At 36.4% G+C, this 21,407-nt stretch overlaps 1 protein-coding gene across 5 annotated transcripts in view; it reads right to left on the bottom strand.

Moving 5' to 3' along the window:
• TAOK3 (TAO kinase 3) overlaps positions 1-21,407 on the bottom strand; it is a 184,201-nt gene that overhangs the window by 84,781 nt on the left and 78,013 nt on the right. For 4 of the 5 annotated variants that reach the window (XM_061141880.1, XM_061141883.1, XM_061141882.1 and 1 more), the window contains 2 exons: positions 7,140-7,244; positions 288-507 (listed from right to left, as the gene is read on the bottom strand). In XM_061141880.1, the coding sequence (XP_060997863.1) occupies positions 288-407 (120 nt within the window). In that variant the 5' untranslated portion in view covers positions 408-507; positions 7,140-7,244. Of the gene's footprint in view, positions 1-287; positions 508-7,139; positions 7,245-14,766; positions 14,786-21,407 lie in introns of those variants that run through there. The other variant, XM_061141885.1, reaches the window with a different exon arrangement.

Raw genomic sequence — 21,407 nt, forward strand, 5'->3', positions numbered from 1 at the left:
GAGGCAGAAAAGAACATGGCATGTAAGGGAAATGCACAGGGTTCAAATTCAAGCTTATAATGTTTTTGCCTCACTTTGATAGCAGAGTCGTTTGATATAAATACCACTGACTTGAATAATGCCTAGAATTCTAGGACTGGCTTTTCAGCAAAGACTATTGGCTGTACTGTAGACATCATTTAATTTGTAGAATAAACATTAAAAACATGTGCATTTTACAAATAATAGTTGGAATGTATAGAAATCAAACTTTCATAATTTGATCCAAACAATTTTTAATCACTTACAAAATAAACTGCTCCAAAACTTCCATGTCCAATTTCATGTAAACCAATAAAAAGTTCTTCAGGATCATCTTTATAGAACAGATCAGCAATCTCTGGGTCTCGTGGCACGCCTTTCCGCATGATGACCAATATGTGCAAGCACTTTGCTTTTGAAATCCCAATCAGCTTTCTCTCTCATTGACAAATATTTGGGGGGGGGGAGGGTGTAAAATTTCAGTACCTGTAGGAAAATAAGGTTTGACATTAACTTATACAGTTTGTTTGGTGGCAATTACAAATTCATATTAAAAAGCATCTTGGTCTTATAAATTATAATAAAAAGACAGGTAACCCAAAAGAAAAATGGGCAATGGATCTGAGTAGATATTTCTCCAAAGACATACAAATGGCCATTAAAACATGAAAAGATACTCTACACAATTAGTCATAAGACAAATAAAAATTAAAAACATATGAGATACCATTTTCATACCCACTAGGATGGCTATTATCAAAAAGTCAAATAATAAGTATTGGTAAGGATGTGGGGAAATTCGGACCTTCCAAAACGGCTGGTGGAAATGTAAAATGGCACAGTAATCTTGGGAAAGAGATTGCGAGTTCATCAAAAACTTAAACATAAGAGTTATCACTTGATCCAGAAATTCTCACTCCTTGGTATATATACCCAAGGGAAATAAAAACACATGTCCATACAAAAACTTGGATGGATATTGATAGCAGCATTATTCAGCAACAAACCAAAGGTCCATTTGGTGAAACAAAATAAGGTGTATCAATACCATGGAATATTATTCAGGGATAAAAAGGAATACAGTACTGATGCACATCCCAACACAGATGAAACATTACACTAAGTGAAGGAAGCTAGTCACAAAAGACTATGTATTGTATGATTCCATTTATATAACACATCCATCATAAGTAAATTTATAGAGACAGGAAGTAGATTTTGGGTTGCTTGGGCTAGGAGGTGAAAGAGTTGGGTTGACAGCTAAAGGGTACAGGCTTTCTTTTTGGTATAATGAAATGTTCTGAAATTCATTGTGGTGATGGTTGTAAAACTGTTCATATACTAAAAACTACTGAAATATACTATTTAAATGGGTGAACTGTATGGTATGAAAGTTATATCTGATATAACTGTTATGAAAGTTATATCTGATATATGCAAATCAAAACTACAATGAGATATCACCTCACACCAGTCCAAAGGGCTATCATCAAAAAATTCACAAACAACGCTGGAGAGGGTGGAAATGTCAATTGGTACAGCCACTATGGAGAACAGTATGCAGGCTCCTTAAAAAACTAAAAATAGAACTACCAGATGACCCTGCAATCCCACAGGGCATATAACCAGAGAAAAACACGGTCCAAAAGGATACATGCCCCTCAGTGTTCACTGGAGCACTGTTTACAACAGCCAAGATAGGGAAGTAACTTAAATGTGCATAGAGAGAGGAATGGTAGAAGAAGATGTGGTACATATATACAATGGAATATTACTCAGCCATTAGAAAGAAACTGATAAGCCATTTGAGACAACATGGACAGGCCTAAAGATTGTCATACTGAGTGAAGTCAGACAGATAAAGGGAAATATCATATGATACCGCTTACAAGCGGAATCTAAAAAGAAACGATATAAATGAACTTACTTACAAAACAGAAACAGACTCACAGACATAGAAAAGGAACTTGTGGTTACCAGAGGGGAAGAGTGCGGGGAAGGGATAGTTTGGGAGTTTGGAACTGATATGTACACACTGCTATACCTAAAAATGGATAATCAACAAGGACATACTATATACCACAGGGAACTCAATTCAGTGTCATGTAACAACCTAAATTGGAAAAGAATTTGAAAAAGGATAGATACATGTATATGTATGACTGATTCACTTTGCTGTACACCTGAAACTATCACAACACTGTTAATCAACTATATTCCAATAAAAATATAAAGCTAAAAAAAATAAATAAAAGAGAGACTTCTGTCCTAGATAACTGAAACAAATGGGAAGTAAAGATAAGAAAATCAAAATATCAATGACAGATTTTGAGGAGAAGAAAAAGATAAATTATCAATTATAATAAGGGGAAAAAAAAACTCCAAAGAAAAAATTTCCAAAGGGGGACTAAAGAAATATAAACATGATTATTCTGAATTGATCCTCCCATTAATGGGTTAATCAAACAGTCTATAAGACTGTAAGGTGAAGTATATACCCTTCCTGACCATTAGATACATAGATACTTTTGCTAGTTAATGACAACTGCAACAGGCAACTGGAAAATGTCACTTAGCATGCCAGCTGGATCTTCCTTGACTTCCATGATGAAAGCTTCTCCTATGGAGAGACAACATATTTTATCCCAGATACATGACTGACAATAGAGGTAAGACATGCAATGTGCTTTGGAGTTTGTAGACTGCTATCTAGTTTGGGGTGGGGGGTGGTTGGTACTATGTAGATTCAGAGGGAAAAGTTTGGTGAGAAAAACATAAGTGTTAAAATATAGTACAATTCAGCTGCTACCTTGTTATGCAACAATAATTCTGCTTTGGAAGTATATTCATTTAGGTGTGATCTGTTGTACTTAGAGCATCAGCAGTGGTATTTAAATTTCTATACCGGGAAGGTTACTTGGACGAATGCAAAAAACAATGAGCACTGATTTCAAAGGGGGTAATAAGTAGTCATTTAAAAAACAAATTAGGTTAATTTTAGTTTACAATATAATCTAAATTTTGGATAAAACTGTTTCTGTCGATGTTGTTCAGTCACTAAGTAGTGTCTGACTCGTTGCAACTTCCATGGACTGCAGCCTGCCAGGCTTCCATCCTTTCCTATCTCCTGGAGTTTGCTCAAATTCATATTCATTGAGTTGGAGATGCTATCTAACCATTTCATCCTTTGCCACCTCCTTCTCCTTTTGCCTTCATAGAGTCCATGGGGTCACAAAGAGTCAGACAGGACTGAATGACTAACACTTTCAACTTTTTTCCCAGTATCAGTGTCTTTTCCAGTATCAAAGCCATCAGGCAGTAATGAAGACTCACCACAGACAAAAAAAATAATAACAATAACTAAATAAATCAATCTTAAAAAAAGCCTAAAAAGTAAAAGCACAATCCATAAAGGAAAAAAAGGTTAAATTAGATTAAAAACATATTCTTTTTGAAAGACCTGGTCAGTAGAATGAAGCCACAGTCTACAAGAAGGTCTTTGAGAAACATATGTCTCATGATGGATATGCTTTCAGAAAATATAAACAATCCTCAAAATATGAACAACCCAATTTTAGAAATGTGAAAAAGAGGGTGAGAGACTTCCGGTTCAAGATGGCAGAGTAGAAGGACGTGCATTTATCTCCTCCTGTGAGAATATCAAAATTGCAACTAACTGTTGAACAACCAATGACAGGAGGATGCTGAAACCCACCAAAAAACGATACCCCACATCCAAAAACAAAGAAGAAGCTGCAGCGAGATGGTAAGAGGGGTGCAATCACAATAAAATAAAATCCCATACCTGCCGGGTAGGTGACCCACAAACTGGAGAACAATAATACCAAAGAATTTATCCCACTGTTGTGAAGGTTCTGAACCCCACTTTAGGCTTCCCAGCATGAGGATTCAACAAAGGGACCGTGAATCCCCAGGGAATCTTGCCAGCAGGATTTGATTATAGGATTTCCACAGGACTGGGGAAAACAGAGACTCCAGCCATGGAGGGCAGAAACAAAATTTTGCACACATTAAGACCCAGAGGAAAGGAGCAGTGACACCACAGGTGACTGAACCATAACTACATGCTAGTGTTGGAGGGTTTCCTGTGGAGGCGTGGATCAACAGGGGCTTACCACAGGGACAGGGGCATTAGGCTGGGAAGGTCCCCCTTGGTGTAAACCCTCTTAGAGTTAGTCATTAATCCTACCATACAGTCCGTAGACCCCAGAGCTGGGTCATCTCAGACCAAACAATTAACAGGAGGGAGGGCAACCTCACCATCAGCAGATAATGGGATTAAAGTGTTAACTGAGCAAAGCCCTGCCTACTAGAGCAAGACCCAGTTTCCCCCATCACCAGTTCTTGCCATTAGGAAGCTTATACAAGTCTCTTAGCCTCATTCATCAGAGGGCAGACAGAAGAAGCAAAAAGAAGCACAGCTCCACAGTGGCTAAAACAAAAACCATATTACAGAAAGTTAATCACAATGAAAAAAGCAGAAAGTTACATCCCAGATGAAGGGACAAGATAAAAACCCCAGAAAAACAACTAAATGAAGTGGAGATGGCAAGTTTCCAGAAAAAGAATTCAGAATAATGATCATATAGATGATCCAGGATCTTGGGAAAACAGTGGAGAAGATGCAAGAAATGTCTGCCAAAGACCTATAAGAACTATAGAACAAACAAACAGATGAATAATACACTAGAAGGAATCAACTGCAGAACAACTGAGGTAGAAGAACGGATAAGTGACCTGGAGGACAGAATGGTGGAAATCACTGCCGCAGAACAGAATACAGAAAAAAGTATGAAAAGAAATGAAGACAGCCTAAGAGACCTCTGGGACAAGATTAAACACACCAACATTTGCATTATAGGGGTCCCAGAAGAAGAGAAAGAGAAAGGACCTAAGAAAATATTTGAAGAGATAAAAATGAGAAAAAGACTAGAACACACACTTCACCAAGAAAGATAAATGGATGGCAGCTAAGGGGAAAAAAAAGATGCTTAATATCATTATTGATTAGGGAGGTACAAATTAAGACCACAATAAGATACTACTACAAATCTATTAGAAAGATTGACATTAAAAAGACAGACCATACCAGGTGATGGTTAAGAATTTGAGGTAACTATATCTCTCAGATGCTGCTGGTGGGATGTAAAAGTGGTAGAAATACTTTGGAAAACTATTTGGCAGTTTCTTAAAAACTGAACATACATCTACCGTATGACATAACTATTCCACTCCTAGGTATTTACCCAAGAAAAATGAAAGCAAATGTCCTTATGAAGCACAGCACACAAAAATTAATAACAGTTTTATTTTTAATAGTTAAAACTGGAAACAACCCAAATATCCATCAACAGATAAATGGATAAAAAATTTGTGGGACTTTCAGACAGTGGAATGCACCTCAGAAATAAAATGAACTATCGATACATGCTACAACATGGATAATTCTCAAAATAATTATGCTGAGTGAAAGAAGTCAGAACAAAAATAGAGAATATAATATATTTTATGATTTCATTTACATAAAATTCTGGAAAATGCAAACTAACCTAGAGTGACAGCACATCAGTAGTCACCTGGGGACAAGGCTAGGGTGAGAAGAGGTGTGAGGAAGGTATTGAAAAAGGATATGAGAAGCTTTTGGGAGTGATGAATATGTTTACTATCTTCATTATGATGATGGATACACATATACACACACATGTTAAAACATTGTGACTTAATATGTTCAGATTATGGTATGTCAATAATTATTGCTTTAAAAAGTTGAAATAAATAAAACTGAACAGCAAGTAGAGATTGTTCCAGTTAATTTGTAAGTCCCAGTTAATTTATTCTTAATATCAGAGAAGTAAACATATAAATACATATACATACCAACCCACACACTCAAAGGACATAAATAGGAAATTAAAGAAGAAAAAAAGCAGAATGCCTATTAATGATATGAAACCTATATAATTTCAATAGTAATCAAAGAAGTGTAAAGTAAAATAACAAAAAAACCTCATTTTACCCACCAAATTGATAAAGTAATAAAGAAAAGATACATTTTATGGTGAGAGCATAAGGAAACAGTCATCTTTATACATTCCTGGAAGAATAAAATGGGAATTCTCTGACCAAGTGTGATCCTTCTACAAGGCAGTTTCTACTTGTTTTGCTTTTATTTATTTCAGTAAATGAGGCAGGGTATAGGTAGAGTGGGCTTCCTATGTGGCTTAGTGGTAAAGAATCTGCCTGCCAATGCAGGTGACATGGATTCGATCCCTGGGTCAGGAAGATACCCTGCAGAAGGAAATGGTAACCCACTCCAGTATTCTTGCCTGGGAAATCCCAAGGACAGAGGAGCCAGGGGTCCCAAAGACAGAGATTGCAAAAGACTCAGACACAACTTACTGACTAAACAAGAACAACAATAAATAAGGTACAGTACAAGAGATATGCAACAGTGAAGATGCAACAAGGCTTCTTTCACCTACAAATTTGAATTTCTTTGCAGGCTTGTGTTTTAGCTGAGGTAGAAGTTGGGATTTCAGGTTATTTTTTATTTTCTTCTTTTTGCTTATTTGTACTTTCTAAATGTTTTGCAAAGCCTGTTACATTTTTTTTTTAGCCTGATACTTTAATATGAAAAAAATTTATTCAAAGTTGAATTATGAAGCAAAAGCAATACATATACAACAAAAAAGCAATATATATTTCTGCAAATAACAATAATAGGAATAAAATAACTTTAGCCAGGTAATTATCCATATTTTATGCCATCATCAAAAGTAATGAAAATGGGTTGGGAAGATCCCCTGGAGAAGGGAATGGCTTCTGGCTGTTCTGGACAGTATTCTGGCCTGGAGAATTCCATGGACAGTATAGTACATGGGATCGCAAAGAGTCGGACACGACTAAGCAACTTTCACTTTCATAAGGAAATAATTTGAAACTAAAAAAATTTTATAAAAGAATATTTTATCCCAATTTTATTAATTCCTTTTAATTTTTCATATAAATATAATAAAAGTTCACTGTAGAAAAACTGGAAAATACCATTTGCTCCCATTTTGTAGGAGAAAGCTAAGTCATAAATCTATAGACAATACCTTTTCATATATGGCACAAAATATACTGTATTTTTCAGAGTCATTATAGCAGCAATCTTTTTTTTTTCTCTTTTATAACTTCAGTCTTTCGTATTTATGGTGCACCTATAGAAAAAGAAGAATAAAATATGTCATTACACAGGTAAAATTCAAGAAGCAGTAACTGATAACATGACAGTTTTAAGTATTTACAAATGTAATATTACAAAGTTAAAATTTTATCTTAATCAGTTTGTCGATGACAAATGTAAAAGATAAAATTTTCACAACAAAGACACAGGCTACTCTGGCATAAACAACACCAGGGAGACAAATGAGTCATTAGATTTCAGAATCTACAGTAAGACTTCCACTGGTCTGTCTGAATCTAAGGAAACTCCATAGAGGGTACCAGTAGACAAGACTAATCTGACAGCATATGGTGATGCTACTGATTCTCTGTCACTAAGGTTTATATTTTGAATTGCTCTTCTGATAAGTATAATGATTTATATTGACTCATCTATCTTCCCTTTCCTAGTCTCTCTATAACTCATCTCTCAGATATGGGGGGTAGTGATAATTCTTTATTATCTATTAAAGAAGTACATGCCCAATGTAGAGTGGGAAATATGCACCATTATGGAAAAAAAAAATTCATAATCCTACCTAGGCCAAAACTTCATTAACAATTTGGGATTGTTTTCTTTGTGAACATATTTATTTCTTCATGCACATATTTATTTTGTTATACCTCTGAGATCACATTATACACATGATTCCATCAGTCAACCTCTTTTATCTAACTCTAGATTATTAGCATTTTGCCATGTTATCAAACATGGCAAACTATTCACAAAGATCATTTAAAGGCTGTTCAATGTTTATCTTATGGAAGAGCCAAAATTCATTCACAACTGTTTCTCCACAATTTGAAATCAAGGCTGTACTCAATCCTTTGTTCAAATACTAAAAGTTGCTGTGTTTTGAACACCTTTGTCTTATTGTCCATTTACATTTTGAGTTTTTTTGGAATGTATTTCTAGAAGTAGAACTACTGGGTCAAAGAATATAACAATTTAAAATTCACGTATATTGAAATAATTTGGGGATGCCTGACTAGCTTTGGAGATGAAATCCCTACAGGGGGAAAAATAATATTAAAAAAAAGGCACTGACCCCCATTTGTACACTTTTCCTGTAGAGGATATCTCAATCTCCTCTCACGTCTATACTTATAAACTAATTTTTCATTATTTTGTTATTCCTTCTGATGCTATGGCTATGGAATGCTTTAGATCAATTGGTAGCTGAAACTTGCCTGAATTCAGCATCACATTTTACCTAACCATCACCCAGTCAAAAACTACAATGTCTGCATGTATCTCCTGCTAATCTAGTCTGACTATAGCTTCAAGGAACTAAAACATTCCTTGTTATATGAACACTAGTTGCGAAATTTCTGAGAAAGTAGTTTTAAAATAAGGCATTTACTAATATCTTCATGTCCTGACTAGTTTCAAATGCAGGAGGTGTTCACTCCTAGAAAATATTTTTCTAATGCTATGGACACACATGCTGAGTATTTTTCTTCTCTCTAAATACTTATTCATTTTTACATAATTTTCCTTAAAATGGGTACTCTGTCCATCTGCAGTTACACAGCTCTATAAATGTTTTATTTTATTTATTTATTTTTATTTATTTTTTATATTGTAGTGGTTTTTGCCATACATTGACATATAAATGTTTTAAAATAAACTCTTTAAGACTTCTAAGAATTAAACTTCCTTGGTTTTATCATTCCCCCTGCCCCACTAGAATATGGCACATGGCATTAAGGCTGAAAACCATACTCCTGAAGATAATCCATTACATCTAAGATGTTCTCATTTTTTCCCCCGGTTAACCACCTTCGTTCTTTATTTATAAATGTTCCTTGGGTTCCCTGAAACTATCCTCTCCTGTTTTTCCACATTATTCCTCCAGTAGCTCCTCTTCTCTCTGATCTCTAAATCAATGTTATTCCTCCAGGTATTTGCCCAAAGGCCTCTGTGTGATGTAAGCTGCTATCCTAATTTCTGATCACTTAATGGTTTCAAGTAACACTTTGTCAACAGAAACTTTTGGCCACCATTTTAAATCCCAGTCCCATTCTATCAACTATCTATTTGGCTTCTTCCCTAAATGTGCATGCATGCTCAGTCACTTCAGTCATGTCCTATTCTTTGTAACCCTATTGACTGTAGTCTGCCAGGATCCTCTGTCCATTGGATTTCCCAGGCAAGAGTACTGGAGTGGCTTGCCATTTCCTTCTCCAGGGGATCTTTCCGACTGAGGAACTGAACCTGTGTCTCCTGCCTTGCAGGCAGATTCTTTACCGCTGAGCCACCAGGGAAGCCCCTTTACTAAATGGCTCGCTTCAACTTTTTGACTCTTCCCTTCTCATTTTCCTTAACATTCAATTAAATCACAAGTGTGCTTCAATATTTCTTTTTATCTGTTCTTCACTTTCCATTAGCATTCATTATCTCTTTTCTTTGTTTCTGCTCTTTCAGCCTCTAGTCTATCTTTTCTGGAATTCATCTTTAAAACACTTGTATTACTATCATCTTCCTGAAGCACAGTTAAGACAATATCACAGCTCTGTTCAAAATACTTCCATGTCTCCATACTGCCTACAGTAGAAAGATTAACTTTACCTAACTAACATTCAGAGCTGGCCTCAAACCTCATGAAAAAATGAATTACTATAGTTGCCTCATCATATCTTTGTCTCTGCTTATGCTTATGTCCCTCTACCTAGAATATCCACATCCCAACTATTCTCACAGTCTAGCTAAATGTCACCTATCCTCTAAGGCCCTGTTTTTCTTTTTGTTTTCAGTTTTAAATACTTAAATATTGGTGTAAGTAGTACAACTGGATGACAAGTGCTTTCCTCAGAGGAGGATACATGTCTAAATCTATGTTTTGATTAATCACTATATTCCTCCATTTTTTTTGAGATAGAATTCGCATGCCATATGATTCATCTATTTAAAGTGAACAATGGCTCTTAGTATATTCACCAATGTGTCAGAGTATCACCACGGACAAGTTTAGAACATTTTCATCACCACAAAAAAAAAAAGTTTTATTTCCTTCAACCATTAACCTCTCCCACCCAACCCCTCCATTCCTTAGCAACCACTAATCTGTCTCTATAGATTTCCCTGTTTTGAACATTTCATCTGAATAGATTCATACAATATGTGGTTTATTTGTGAATGGATTCTTTCCCTAGCATAATGTTTTTAAGATTCACCCATGTTGTAGCATGAATCAATATTTCTTTTTATTGATGAGAATTCCATTGTATAGATATACCACATTGTTTACCCATTTATAAGTTGATAGATATTTGGGTTGTTTCCACTCTGGGGCTATTATGAATACTGCTGTTATAACCACTTATGTACACATATTTGATTTCTCTTAATTATATTCCTAGGAGTGGAACTGCTGGGCCCTGTGGCATCTATATACAACAGATAGTCTATAAAAATCTGCTGACTCTCCTTCCCTTTTCCACTCCAATCTTAACACTGGAAATGATCTTTAAATTCATCCTTCCCTCAAAAGCTTAATTAGAACATTTTTCCTTCCAAGAGGATAACACTGTTAGGAATTAACTGAAGATGAAGTGATATGCATGAAATCATTTTTTTCCCCCTCTTCCTTGACCTCCTGCAACCTCAGGTATTACATTTATAGTGAGAACTCAGAACTGTGCCAAGAATGTAGAATTTCAGGTCTCAAGCTCTTGGGCCAACTGAACAATTCAGCTAGCTTAGAGGAAAAGATTGCATCAGAGATGTGGAACTGAAATACTTTTCCTAACACTTTATTCTGAGGAATGGAAATCCTCCAACAGTGATAATCAAGTAAATTATTTTTCACAGACATTCTAACTTAATATACACTTGATAGAGAGCAGAAATATAAATATTTTTCATGCTTTCCCTTTTCCCAGAAACTTTCAAGAAAGATGATTCAGAGAAGATCTTAGTTGCTTTTCAATGTTGTAGTCACACTTCTGCAACAATAAACCTGGAGCCAACTACACTGAAAATCCACAATATTTCAGCATTAGGAAAGGAAGTAAGAAAGCTTCATATTGGATGCTACTTATATGCGGAAATCTAAAATATGACACAAATGAACTTATCTACGAAACAGAAACAGAGTTGCAGACACAGAGAACAGATTTGTGGCTGCCAAGCAGGATGGTGAGTAGGGGAGGGACTGATTGGGAGTTTGGGATTAGCAGATACAAACTACTGTATCAATATATAGAATGGAAAAACAACAAAGTCCTACTGTATAGCACTGGGAACTATATTCAATATCCTGTGATAAACCATAACGGAAAAGGATAGGAAAAGAATTTATATATATATATATATATATATGTATATGTATGTATGTATGTATGTATGTATGTATAAATGAATTACTTTGCTGTACAGCAGAAATTAACACAACACTGTAAATTAACTACACTTCAATTAAAAATAAATAAAAAGAATGTTTCATATTGGAAAGAATTTTAAAGATCAAACATTTCACAATTTTTTTAACTCAATCTCAGAAAAGTTCAGTGTCAAGTCATACTTATGCATAATGAGGTGGACGAACCTAGAGCCTATTATACAGAGAGAAGTCAGAAAAAGAAATATAAATATTGTATACTGACACATACATATGGAATCTAAAGAGATGGCACTGATGAGTATATTTTCAGGGTAGCAATGGAGAAACAGATGTAGAGAACAGGTCTATGGACATGGGGAAGGAGAGGAGGGAAAGGGGGCGATGTAAGGAGAGAGTAACATAGAAATTTACAATACCATATGTAAAACAGATAGCCAATGGGAATTTGCTGCATGACTCAGGGAACTCAAACAGGGGCTCTGTAACAGGCTGAAGGGAGGGGTACGGAGAGAGATGGGAGGGAGGGGACATGGGTGTACCTACGGCTTATTCTTGCTGATGTATGATTGAAAACCACAAAATTCTGTAAATCAACTAGCTATCCTTCAATGAAAAAATGTTAAAAAGCATACTTATGCAGTACTGTTATCCCAAATTAAAATTCCTTCTAACTTCTCACTCCAGAAAACTTTTTTCTGAATCAAGCTGCCTAAATCAGACTTCAAAACACCAAAAAGTTTTCTATTTTAGAGGGTAATAAGAAAAGCTTAATTTAATATAAGACTGAAATTCTCTGTCACTATTTCTCCAAATATACTTTAATAAATAGTGGTGGATTCAGTTATTATGGATACAAATTTTGAGACTTCTTTAAGAAAAATTTTTTTACAAACTTTCCATACAAGAATAAGGTATAGGACCTTAGGAGTTGGTATAAATAAGGAACTCTGAAATGTAAGTTTCACAGTAAATCTGCCTGTGTAAATTTCTATTACTGCATTCACTGTTTTGCTCCCAGAAAGTACACAGAGGCAGGTAAAATCTTCATTTTACAGCAATGAAGAAAAAAGTAGAAATAGGTGATTGGACTTTTTCAAAGTCAGGACTACTCTGATATTTTTCATCCTCTGATCTTATAATACAACCTCCCACATAGACCTAAAACTATCTTTAAAAAAAAATAACAGAAAACTGGTTTTGAATAGTTTTTACCACTGTCTGCCACTAATACTTAACTGTTATGTTGAGGGAACGAACCATTTTTATGGTACTTTCACTATGAAAATGAAGTGTTTTTTTTTATGCCAAATGATCACACAGCCAATTGTGACAGAATTTGAGAACTGGAAGGGGATTTTAGTGATCATCTATCATCTAACTTCTACTTAAGCAAATAATGCAGAAGTATCTGGAACTTATCATCATTCCTTGTAGACTACTTTTGAGTTAACTGACATTAAATTACATGAAAAAAATCATAGTCATCAATTAGGACTACGTGTGCTTAAAAAGTAAAAATATCAATTATTTTGGTTTCTTAAAGAATATTACTTTCTCCCCCTCTTAAAAAAAAAAAAACGGGTTTAGGTTGAGAGACAAAGGGGAAAGGAATTGTTCCTTTAGACTTCTTAAATTTAATACCAAAAGGTTTGTTCTGCCTGATAGTTTTATATGTGGCTAGCAACTTTAAATTATGCGTTCATTTTGGGGAAAACAGTACATTCTTAAAATTAAGACCACTATAAAAATGGTATCTACATTTACATAAATTCTGAACTATTCGAATGGATTTAATCAATCTTTTAAAGTCTTCATTTTGCACAACTTAAACACGTGTGGTATAAAAACTGTAATGATTATAATATACATAATTTACTCTCTAATACAGGGTTTTTCAAATCTGATTAATATTCAGCTTCCTTACAGAAAAATACTCAGATCTCTAATGTTTTCTCAAATTATTTTTAGTCATTTCTTTATTCATATGTTCATTCATCCCAAAAATGTTTATGAAGTGCTTAATATCTGCCCAGAACTGACAAAGCTTTAGGCTCTTTCCTACTCTTATAAAACTTACATTCTAGTGGAGAGAGACACATAAATATTGTTATCTCAGGTACTAAGAAATATCATGAAGGAAAATAAGATAAAAGTAGAATCAGTTAATATTTTAATATTTTGGTAACTTAGGAAAGTGAATGGAGTATCTTTTGTCATCCATGACAAGTCCCTTCCAACCATGCCTCTGTGTGTGTGTGTGTGTGTGTGTGTGTGTGTGTGTGTGTGTGTGTGTATTAGCCGCTCAGTTCTGTCTGACTCTTTGTGATCCCATGGACTGTAGCCCTCACCAGGCTCCTCTGTCCATGGAATTCTCCAGACAAGAATACCAGAGTGGGTTGTCATTCCCTTCTCCAGGGGAATCTTCCTGACCCAGGGATCTGAGTTTATATTAATATGGTGACTTAGAAAACTCCTTAGTATAGGGGCTGGTAGTCAGGAGAACCAAAGCTGATAAGAGTTGGAATTTTCAGCCCCAATCCCTGACTTCAAGGGAAAAGGGAAGGACTGGAGATGGAGTCCAGTTACCAGTGACCAAAGATTGATTGCACTTCCCTGGGAGTTTGGCTGGTAAAGAGTCTGTCTGCAATGCAGGAGGTCCTGGTTCGACCTGTGGGTCAGGAAGATCCCCTGGAGAAGGGATAGGCTACCCACTCCAATATTCTTGGGCTTCCCTGGTGGCTCAGTCAGTAAAGAATCCACCTGACATATGGGAGACCTGGGTTCGAAGCCTGGGTTGGGAAAATCCCCTGGAAGAGGGCATGGCAACCCACTCCAGTATTCTTGCCTGGAGAATCCGAATGGACAGAGGAGCCTGGTGGGAGACAATCCATGGGGGTCACAAAGAATTGGACTAAGTACATAATAAACTGGTAAATGGAAGTAAATGTTTCTCTGAGTTCTATGAGCCACTCTAGCAAAACCCACTCCACAAACTCAAGGAGGGCTTTTAGGAACCTCCAAGCTACAACTAGTTGGTCAAAAGCACAAGTAACAACTTAGACTTGCAACAAGCACTGAAGTTGGTAGTAGGGGCAGCCTTGTGAGACTGCTTCCTTATCCTGGGAGATCTGATGCTACTGTCAGGTAGATAGTGTCAGAATTAAGTTAATACCTTGGTAGTGTTAGAAAGCACACATGAGAATAGCGTATCTCACAGAACAAACCAGGATGCTCAAAAAACAGAGAAGGCCCTAGAAGAAAAAAGGCATAATCAAGATCATGACACAGTAACCATCTGCTGATGCCATTGCCACTTGTTTCTGTTCTCTTAGATTTTTCTTTTTTAAAATTTTTATTGGAATATAGTTGATTTACAATGTTGTATTAGTTTCAGGTGTACTATTCTCCTAGACTCTTAATACCACAACTGCTAGAAATTGTCTCTGTAATGCCCTAAGCTCTCAAGATTCAAAGTCCTGGGTGGGAGCATCTGACTGATCAAAGACACAAGTCCATGTCCAGCTGCCAGGCAATCAATAAATGAATATCTACTTGTGCTTCTTCCATATCCATAGGAGAAGGAGGACCACTGCCTCCCTCCTGAATCCAAGATGGGATAATGTTCAAGTGATGGGCAACCCATAGGAAATGATGGAATAACAGCTGACCTGTTTCAAATCCTAAAAGATGATGCTGTGAAAGTGCTGCACTCAATATGCCAGCAAATTTGGAAAACTCAGCAGTGGCCACAGGACTTGAAAAGGTCAGTTTTCATTCCCATCTCAAAGAAAGGCAATGCCAAAGAATGTTCTAACTACTGCACAATTGCACTCATCTCACACGCTAGCAAAGTAATGCTCAAAATTCTCCAAGCCAGGGTTCAACAGTACATGAACCGTGGACTTCCAGATGTTCAAGCTGGATTTAGAAAAGGCAGAGGAACCAGAGATCAAATTGCCAACATCCGTTGGATCACAGAAAAAGCAAGAGAATTACAGAAAAACATCAATTTCTGCTTTAGTGACTACACAAAGCTTTTGACGGTGTAGGTCACAATAACCTGGAAAATTCTTCAAGAGATGAGAGTACCAGATCACCTTACCTGCCTCCTGAAAAATCTGAATGCAGGTCAAGAAGCAATAGTTAGAACCAGACATAGAACAACGGACTGGTTCCAAATTGGGAAAAGAGTACGTCAAGGCTGTATATTGTCACCCCGCTTATTTAACTTATATGCAGAATACATCATGCAAAGTGCCAGGCTGGATGAAACACAAGCTGGGATCAAGACTTCCAGGAGAAATATCAATAACCTCAGATACACAGATAACATCACCCTTATGGCAGAAAGCGAAGAGGAACTAAAGAGCCTCTTGATGAAAGTGAAAAACCTGGCTTAAAACTCAACATTCAAAAAATGAAGATCATGGCATCCAGTCCCATCACTTCATGGCACATAGATGGGGAAACCATGGAAACAGTGACAGACTTTATTTTCTTGGGCTCCAAAATCACTGCAGATGGTGACTGCAGCTATGAAATTAAAAGATGCTTGCTCCTTGGAAGAAAAACTATGACCAAGCTGGACAGCACATTAAAAAACAGAGAGTTGTGGTTTTTTTTGCCAACAATGGTCCATCTTGTCAAAGCTATGGTTTTTCCAGTAGTCATGTATGGATGTGAGAGTTGGACTATAAAGAAAGCTGAGCACCGAAGAATTGATGCTTTTGAACTGTGGTGTTGAAGAAGACTCTTGAGAGTCTCTTGGACAGCAAGGAGATCAAACCAATTAACCCTAAAGGAAATCAGGCCTGAATATTCATTGGAAGGACTGATGCTGAAGCTGAAACTCCAATACTTGGGCCGCCTGATGCGAAGAACTGATTCATTTGAGAAGACCCTGATGCTGGGAAGGATTGAAGGCAGGAGGAGAAAGGGATGACAGAGGATGAGATGGTTGGATGGCATCACTGACTCGATGCACATAAGATTGAGCAAGCTCCGGGAGTTGGTGATGCATGTGGAAGCCTGGTGTGTTGTAGTCCATGGGGTCGCAAAGAGTCAGACATGACTGATTGAATGAACTGAACTCATTCATAGCCCAGAGGATAAGAAAAAAACTTGGATTTAGAGCATTTCAGTTTTTAATTTTGTCTCGTTACTCAATTCCTTCTAATCTAAGTCCTATTTGCTTAAGCTTTTTCTATATATACAAAATCTTAGCCTTCTTATGAGTTTAATAAATGGTATAATGACCCCAAAGCAGTGTTCAACTATTCATTCATTCAACATTTACTGTATACCTGCTATGCTTAAAGACACCATGCTATGTGTTAAAAAATACATAACCCTGAAATGTGTTCACCAGAAAATAATTATTTAGAACAAGTGCATGTTGCAACTACTATAGAAGTTCAAAAGAGGGAGAGGGAACTTCTAACTCTAAGGAGCAGAGGTTGGGGATGGGCAGGTGATTGATGGCTTCATGGTAGAAATAGCATTTGGAATGCTATGTAATGAACAGGAAATAATTGGAGCTTGCAGCATGTACTGGCAAGTAACTAAAGGGGTTGTTTTGCAGGTTCAGGACAGGATCCTTTGGAAACAAAGCTGGAAGAGTCTAAAGGATAGGTCAAGACTGAATACCATGCAAAGAATTTTAAGCTTTTTAACTGTAAATAATAAGATCATTTAATATTAAAATCAGTCTTCAAGAATAACACTCTAGTTGTTTGGGAGTAATATACAGGTTAGAATTGAAATAGTATATTTTAAAACATTATGCACACATCATAGAAAAAAATTGGAAGAATATAGATGAAAATGTTAACAGGGATTATCTTTGGGTATTGGGAATATAGGCATTTTGTTTTCTTTTTACCTTTCTGTACATCCTATATTTTCTCCATTGTAATTGAAAAAGTAAGCTAAAAATATCTTTTTAAAAAATGGACTGGAATAGGACACTAGAGCAGGAAGGTCAAGTTAGGGCTACCAAGCAAGAAAGAATGATAATATTCTTCTATAACGTTGGGAATAAAATTGAAAGCAGAAGGCAGGTACCATGTCTCTGGATTAAAAAATAACATAGTAATAACATGGTCATAGAACCAGCAATTGATGGGCTACATAGCATGAAAAAGATACAGAAGTCAAAGTTAGCTCTGAGGCTCTAAAATCAAATGAAAGAGAAGGTAACTGTTCTATAAACAAAAATAGGGAATTCAGCAGAAGGCAGAAGTTTAATAGTAGAAAGACAGTAAGTGTATCCCAGCCAAAATGATGTTTAAGTGCCAGATGGGTATCCAGGTAGAAATATACAGCAAGGAGGAAGTAATACAGGCTGAAGTTCAGGGGAAACAATGGAGTCAGAGATTCAGATGTGGAATTATTTGTGTAAGGTAGATAAGAAACTCAAGAGGGAACAATGGTAACTTTGGCAAAAATTGCAGAGAGAAAGGCTGAGAATAAAATTTGGGAGAAATATTTAAAGTTGAATCCTTAGTGTTGTTATATAAGTACTAAGTACATTATATCTTTAATTACACATTCATTCCATTTTATATATAATCAAAAGGTAAAAATTACTTCTCTGAGTCTAACAAATTAAGATGAATAGTCAAAAGAATAGTATCAGAAATAAAATTTAGGGAATCAACTGGCAGTTCAGTGGTTAGGACTCTGCATCTTCATTGCTGATGGCCATGGTTCAATCCCTGGTCAATGAACTAAGATCCCATGAGTCATGTGGCATGACCAAAAAAAAAAAAAAAAAGAGAGAGAGAGAAATTAAATTCAAATTTTAAAATAAATTGGCTTTTGCCTCATGCCAATTTATAAATAAATATATATATATATATATTTATATATATAATAGTTCCCTGTTTTTCTGTCCTTGGAAATGTATTTTCAAAAAAGAAAATACGTGTAGTACAGCAATAAAATGAACCAAATGACCTGCAATTGCTAAGTTAATCTGTATATTTTTTATATTCTCTTTATAATCAGAATTTTAGATTTGGAATGGATCTAGCATGGCTTAAGTAATTTCTAAATAGTTTAGCAGCAATGCATTGGTGTCATTATGGTCTCAATTAAATTAATGATCAGAAACTTGCCACGTGGATTGCAAGCATCCTGATTCAGTGGAAAGAATTCTAAGTGAAAGACAGAACTCTTAGGTCCTAATCCCATACTGGTCCCCAAATGGCTTTTCAGCATTAAGTTATTTAATTTCTCAAAGCCTCAGTTTCCTGGTTTTGGGGCTAACTCAGATAATCTAAGTTTCATTCAACTCTACAAGTCTATGATTATGTATGATACCACTTACATGTGGATTCTAAAATATGAAACGAATGAACCTATCTAAGAAACAGAAACAGATTCATAGACATAGAGAACAGATCTGTGGTTGTCAAGGGGGAGGGGGTTAGGGGAGGGATGTAGTGAGACGTTGGGACTAGCAGATGTAAGGTATTATATGTGTAATAGATAAACAAGGTCTTAAGGAGTACGTCAAGGCTGTATATTGTTACCCTGCTTATTTAACTTATATGCAGAGTACATCATGCAAAATACTGGGCTGAATGAAGCAAAAGCTGGAATCAAGACTGCTGGGAGAAATATCAATAATCTCAGATATGCAGACACCGTATTTAATGGCAGAAATCAAAAAGGAACTAAAGAGCCTCTTGATGAAAGTGAAAGAGGAGAGTGAAAAAGCTGGCTTAAAACTCAACATTCAAAAAATGAAGATCATGGCATCCAGTCCCATCACTTCATGGCACATAGATGGGAAAACCATGGAAACAGCGACAGACTTTATTTTCTTGGGCTCTAAAATTACTGCAGATGGTGACTGCAGCCATGAAATGAAAAGACCCTTGCTCCTTGGAAGAAAAGCTATGACCAACCTAGACAGCATATTAAAAAGCAGAGACATTACTTTGCTGACGAAGATCCATCTAGTCAAAGCTGTGGTTTTACCACTAGTCATGTATGGATGTGAGAGTTGGACTACAAAGAAAGCTGAGCACTGAAGAACTGATGCTTTTAAATTGTGGTGTTGGAGAAGACTCTTGAGAGTCCCTTGGACTGCAAGGAGATCCAACCAATCAATCCTAAAAGAAATCAGGTCTGAATATTCACTGGAAGGACTGATGCTAAGGCTGAAGCATACTTTGGCCACCGATGTGAAGAACTGACTCATTGGAAAAGACCCTGATGCTGGGAAAGACTGAAGGCAGGAGAAGGGATGAGGATGAGATGGTTGGATGGCATCACTGACTCGATGGACATGAGTTTGAGTAAGCTGCAGGAGTTGGTGATGGACAGGGAAGCCTGGTGTGCTGCAGTCCATGGGGTCGCAAAGAGTCAGACACAACTGAGTGACTGAACTGACTGACTGACTATATAGCATAGACAGCTAGACTTAGTATCTATGATAAACCATAATGGAAAAGAATATTTTAAAAAATGTATAACTGAATCACTTTTCTGTACAGTAGAAATTAGCAAAACACTGTAAATCAACAAAACTTAAAAATATGTGTATGATTATGGCATGTTGAGTGGTTTTAAAATCTTATTCAAAATCACACACACACAGAAAATGTCCTGAGTTCAATATAACTGAAACTGCCAGTAATCTTCACTTTAATTGTTCCAAATTCAAATAAAAGAAAAGCTAAAGATAAAAACACTTTTAGCCTCTGTGAATTTTACCTGCCATTGATGAAGGCACTGCAAGAGTCCTGTATTTATAACTTATTACTCCCTGCTACAGGATTAACAATGCCAGGCACTGGAGATAAAAGAACATGCAGCAATAAGTGCTTTGAAAATAAACCTTCTTAGAGTTAATGAAGGATTATCTGGCATGCAATTTTTCTAAAATGCCACAGCTATTAGCACGTTCTTTTCTTGTTTGTTTGTTGGGACAGTTTCTCTCCTGTCTCCACTTTGTGGCCCGGAAAGCTTTAGGGACCTTGAAAACCCAGACTTAGGGATGCTAAAACATAAAAATTAAATTGTGTATACTTAAATTTGGGGTTTTCCCAGTGGCTCAGTGGTAAAGAATCTGCCTGCAATGCAGGAGCCTCAGAAGACAGAGGTTCAATCCCTGGGTTGGGAAGATCCTCTGCATGAGGGTATGGCAACCCACTCCACTAATCTTGCGTGGAGAATTCGCATGGACAGAAGAGCCTGGTGAGCTACAGTCCATAGGGTCACAAAGAGTTGGACATGACTTAAGCAACCTATAATGTATACTTAAGTTTATATTTACGTCTATGGAAAAAGGCCCATTTGGCCTCTGCTATGCACTGAATTATATACCCCTCAAAATTCATATTTTGAAACTCAGCAGTGGCCACAGGATTGGAAAAGGTGTTTTCTTTTCTTTTTTTTGGAAAAGGTGTTTTCATTTCAATCCCAAAGAAGGGCAATGTGAAAGAATGTTCAAACTACCATACAATTGCACTCATCTCACATGCTACCAAAGTAATGCTCAAAATTTTCCAAGCCAGGCTTCAACAGTACTTGAACCATGAACTTCCAGTTGTTTTAAGCTGGATTTAGAAAAGGCAGAGGAACCAGAGATCAAATTGCCATCATGCGTTAGATCATAGAAAAAGCAAGAGAATTCCAGGAAAAATCTACTTCTGCTTTATTGACTATGTCAAAGCCTTTGACTGTGTGGATCACAACAAACTGTGGGAAATTCTTCAAGACATGGGAATACCAGACCACCTTATCTTCCTTCTGAGAAATCTGTATGTAGCTCAAGAAGCAACAGTTAGAACTGGATATGGA

This window comes from Dama dama, chromosome 5, assembly GCF_033118175.1.
Source record: "Dama dama isolate Ldn47 chromosome 5, ASM3311817v1, whole genome shotgun sequence".
Taxonomy (NCBI): domain Eukaryota; kingdom Metazoa; phylum Chordata; class Mammalia; order Artiodactyla; family Cervidae; genus Dama; species Dama dama.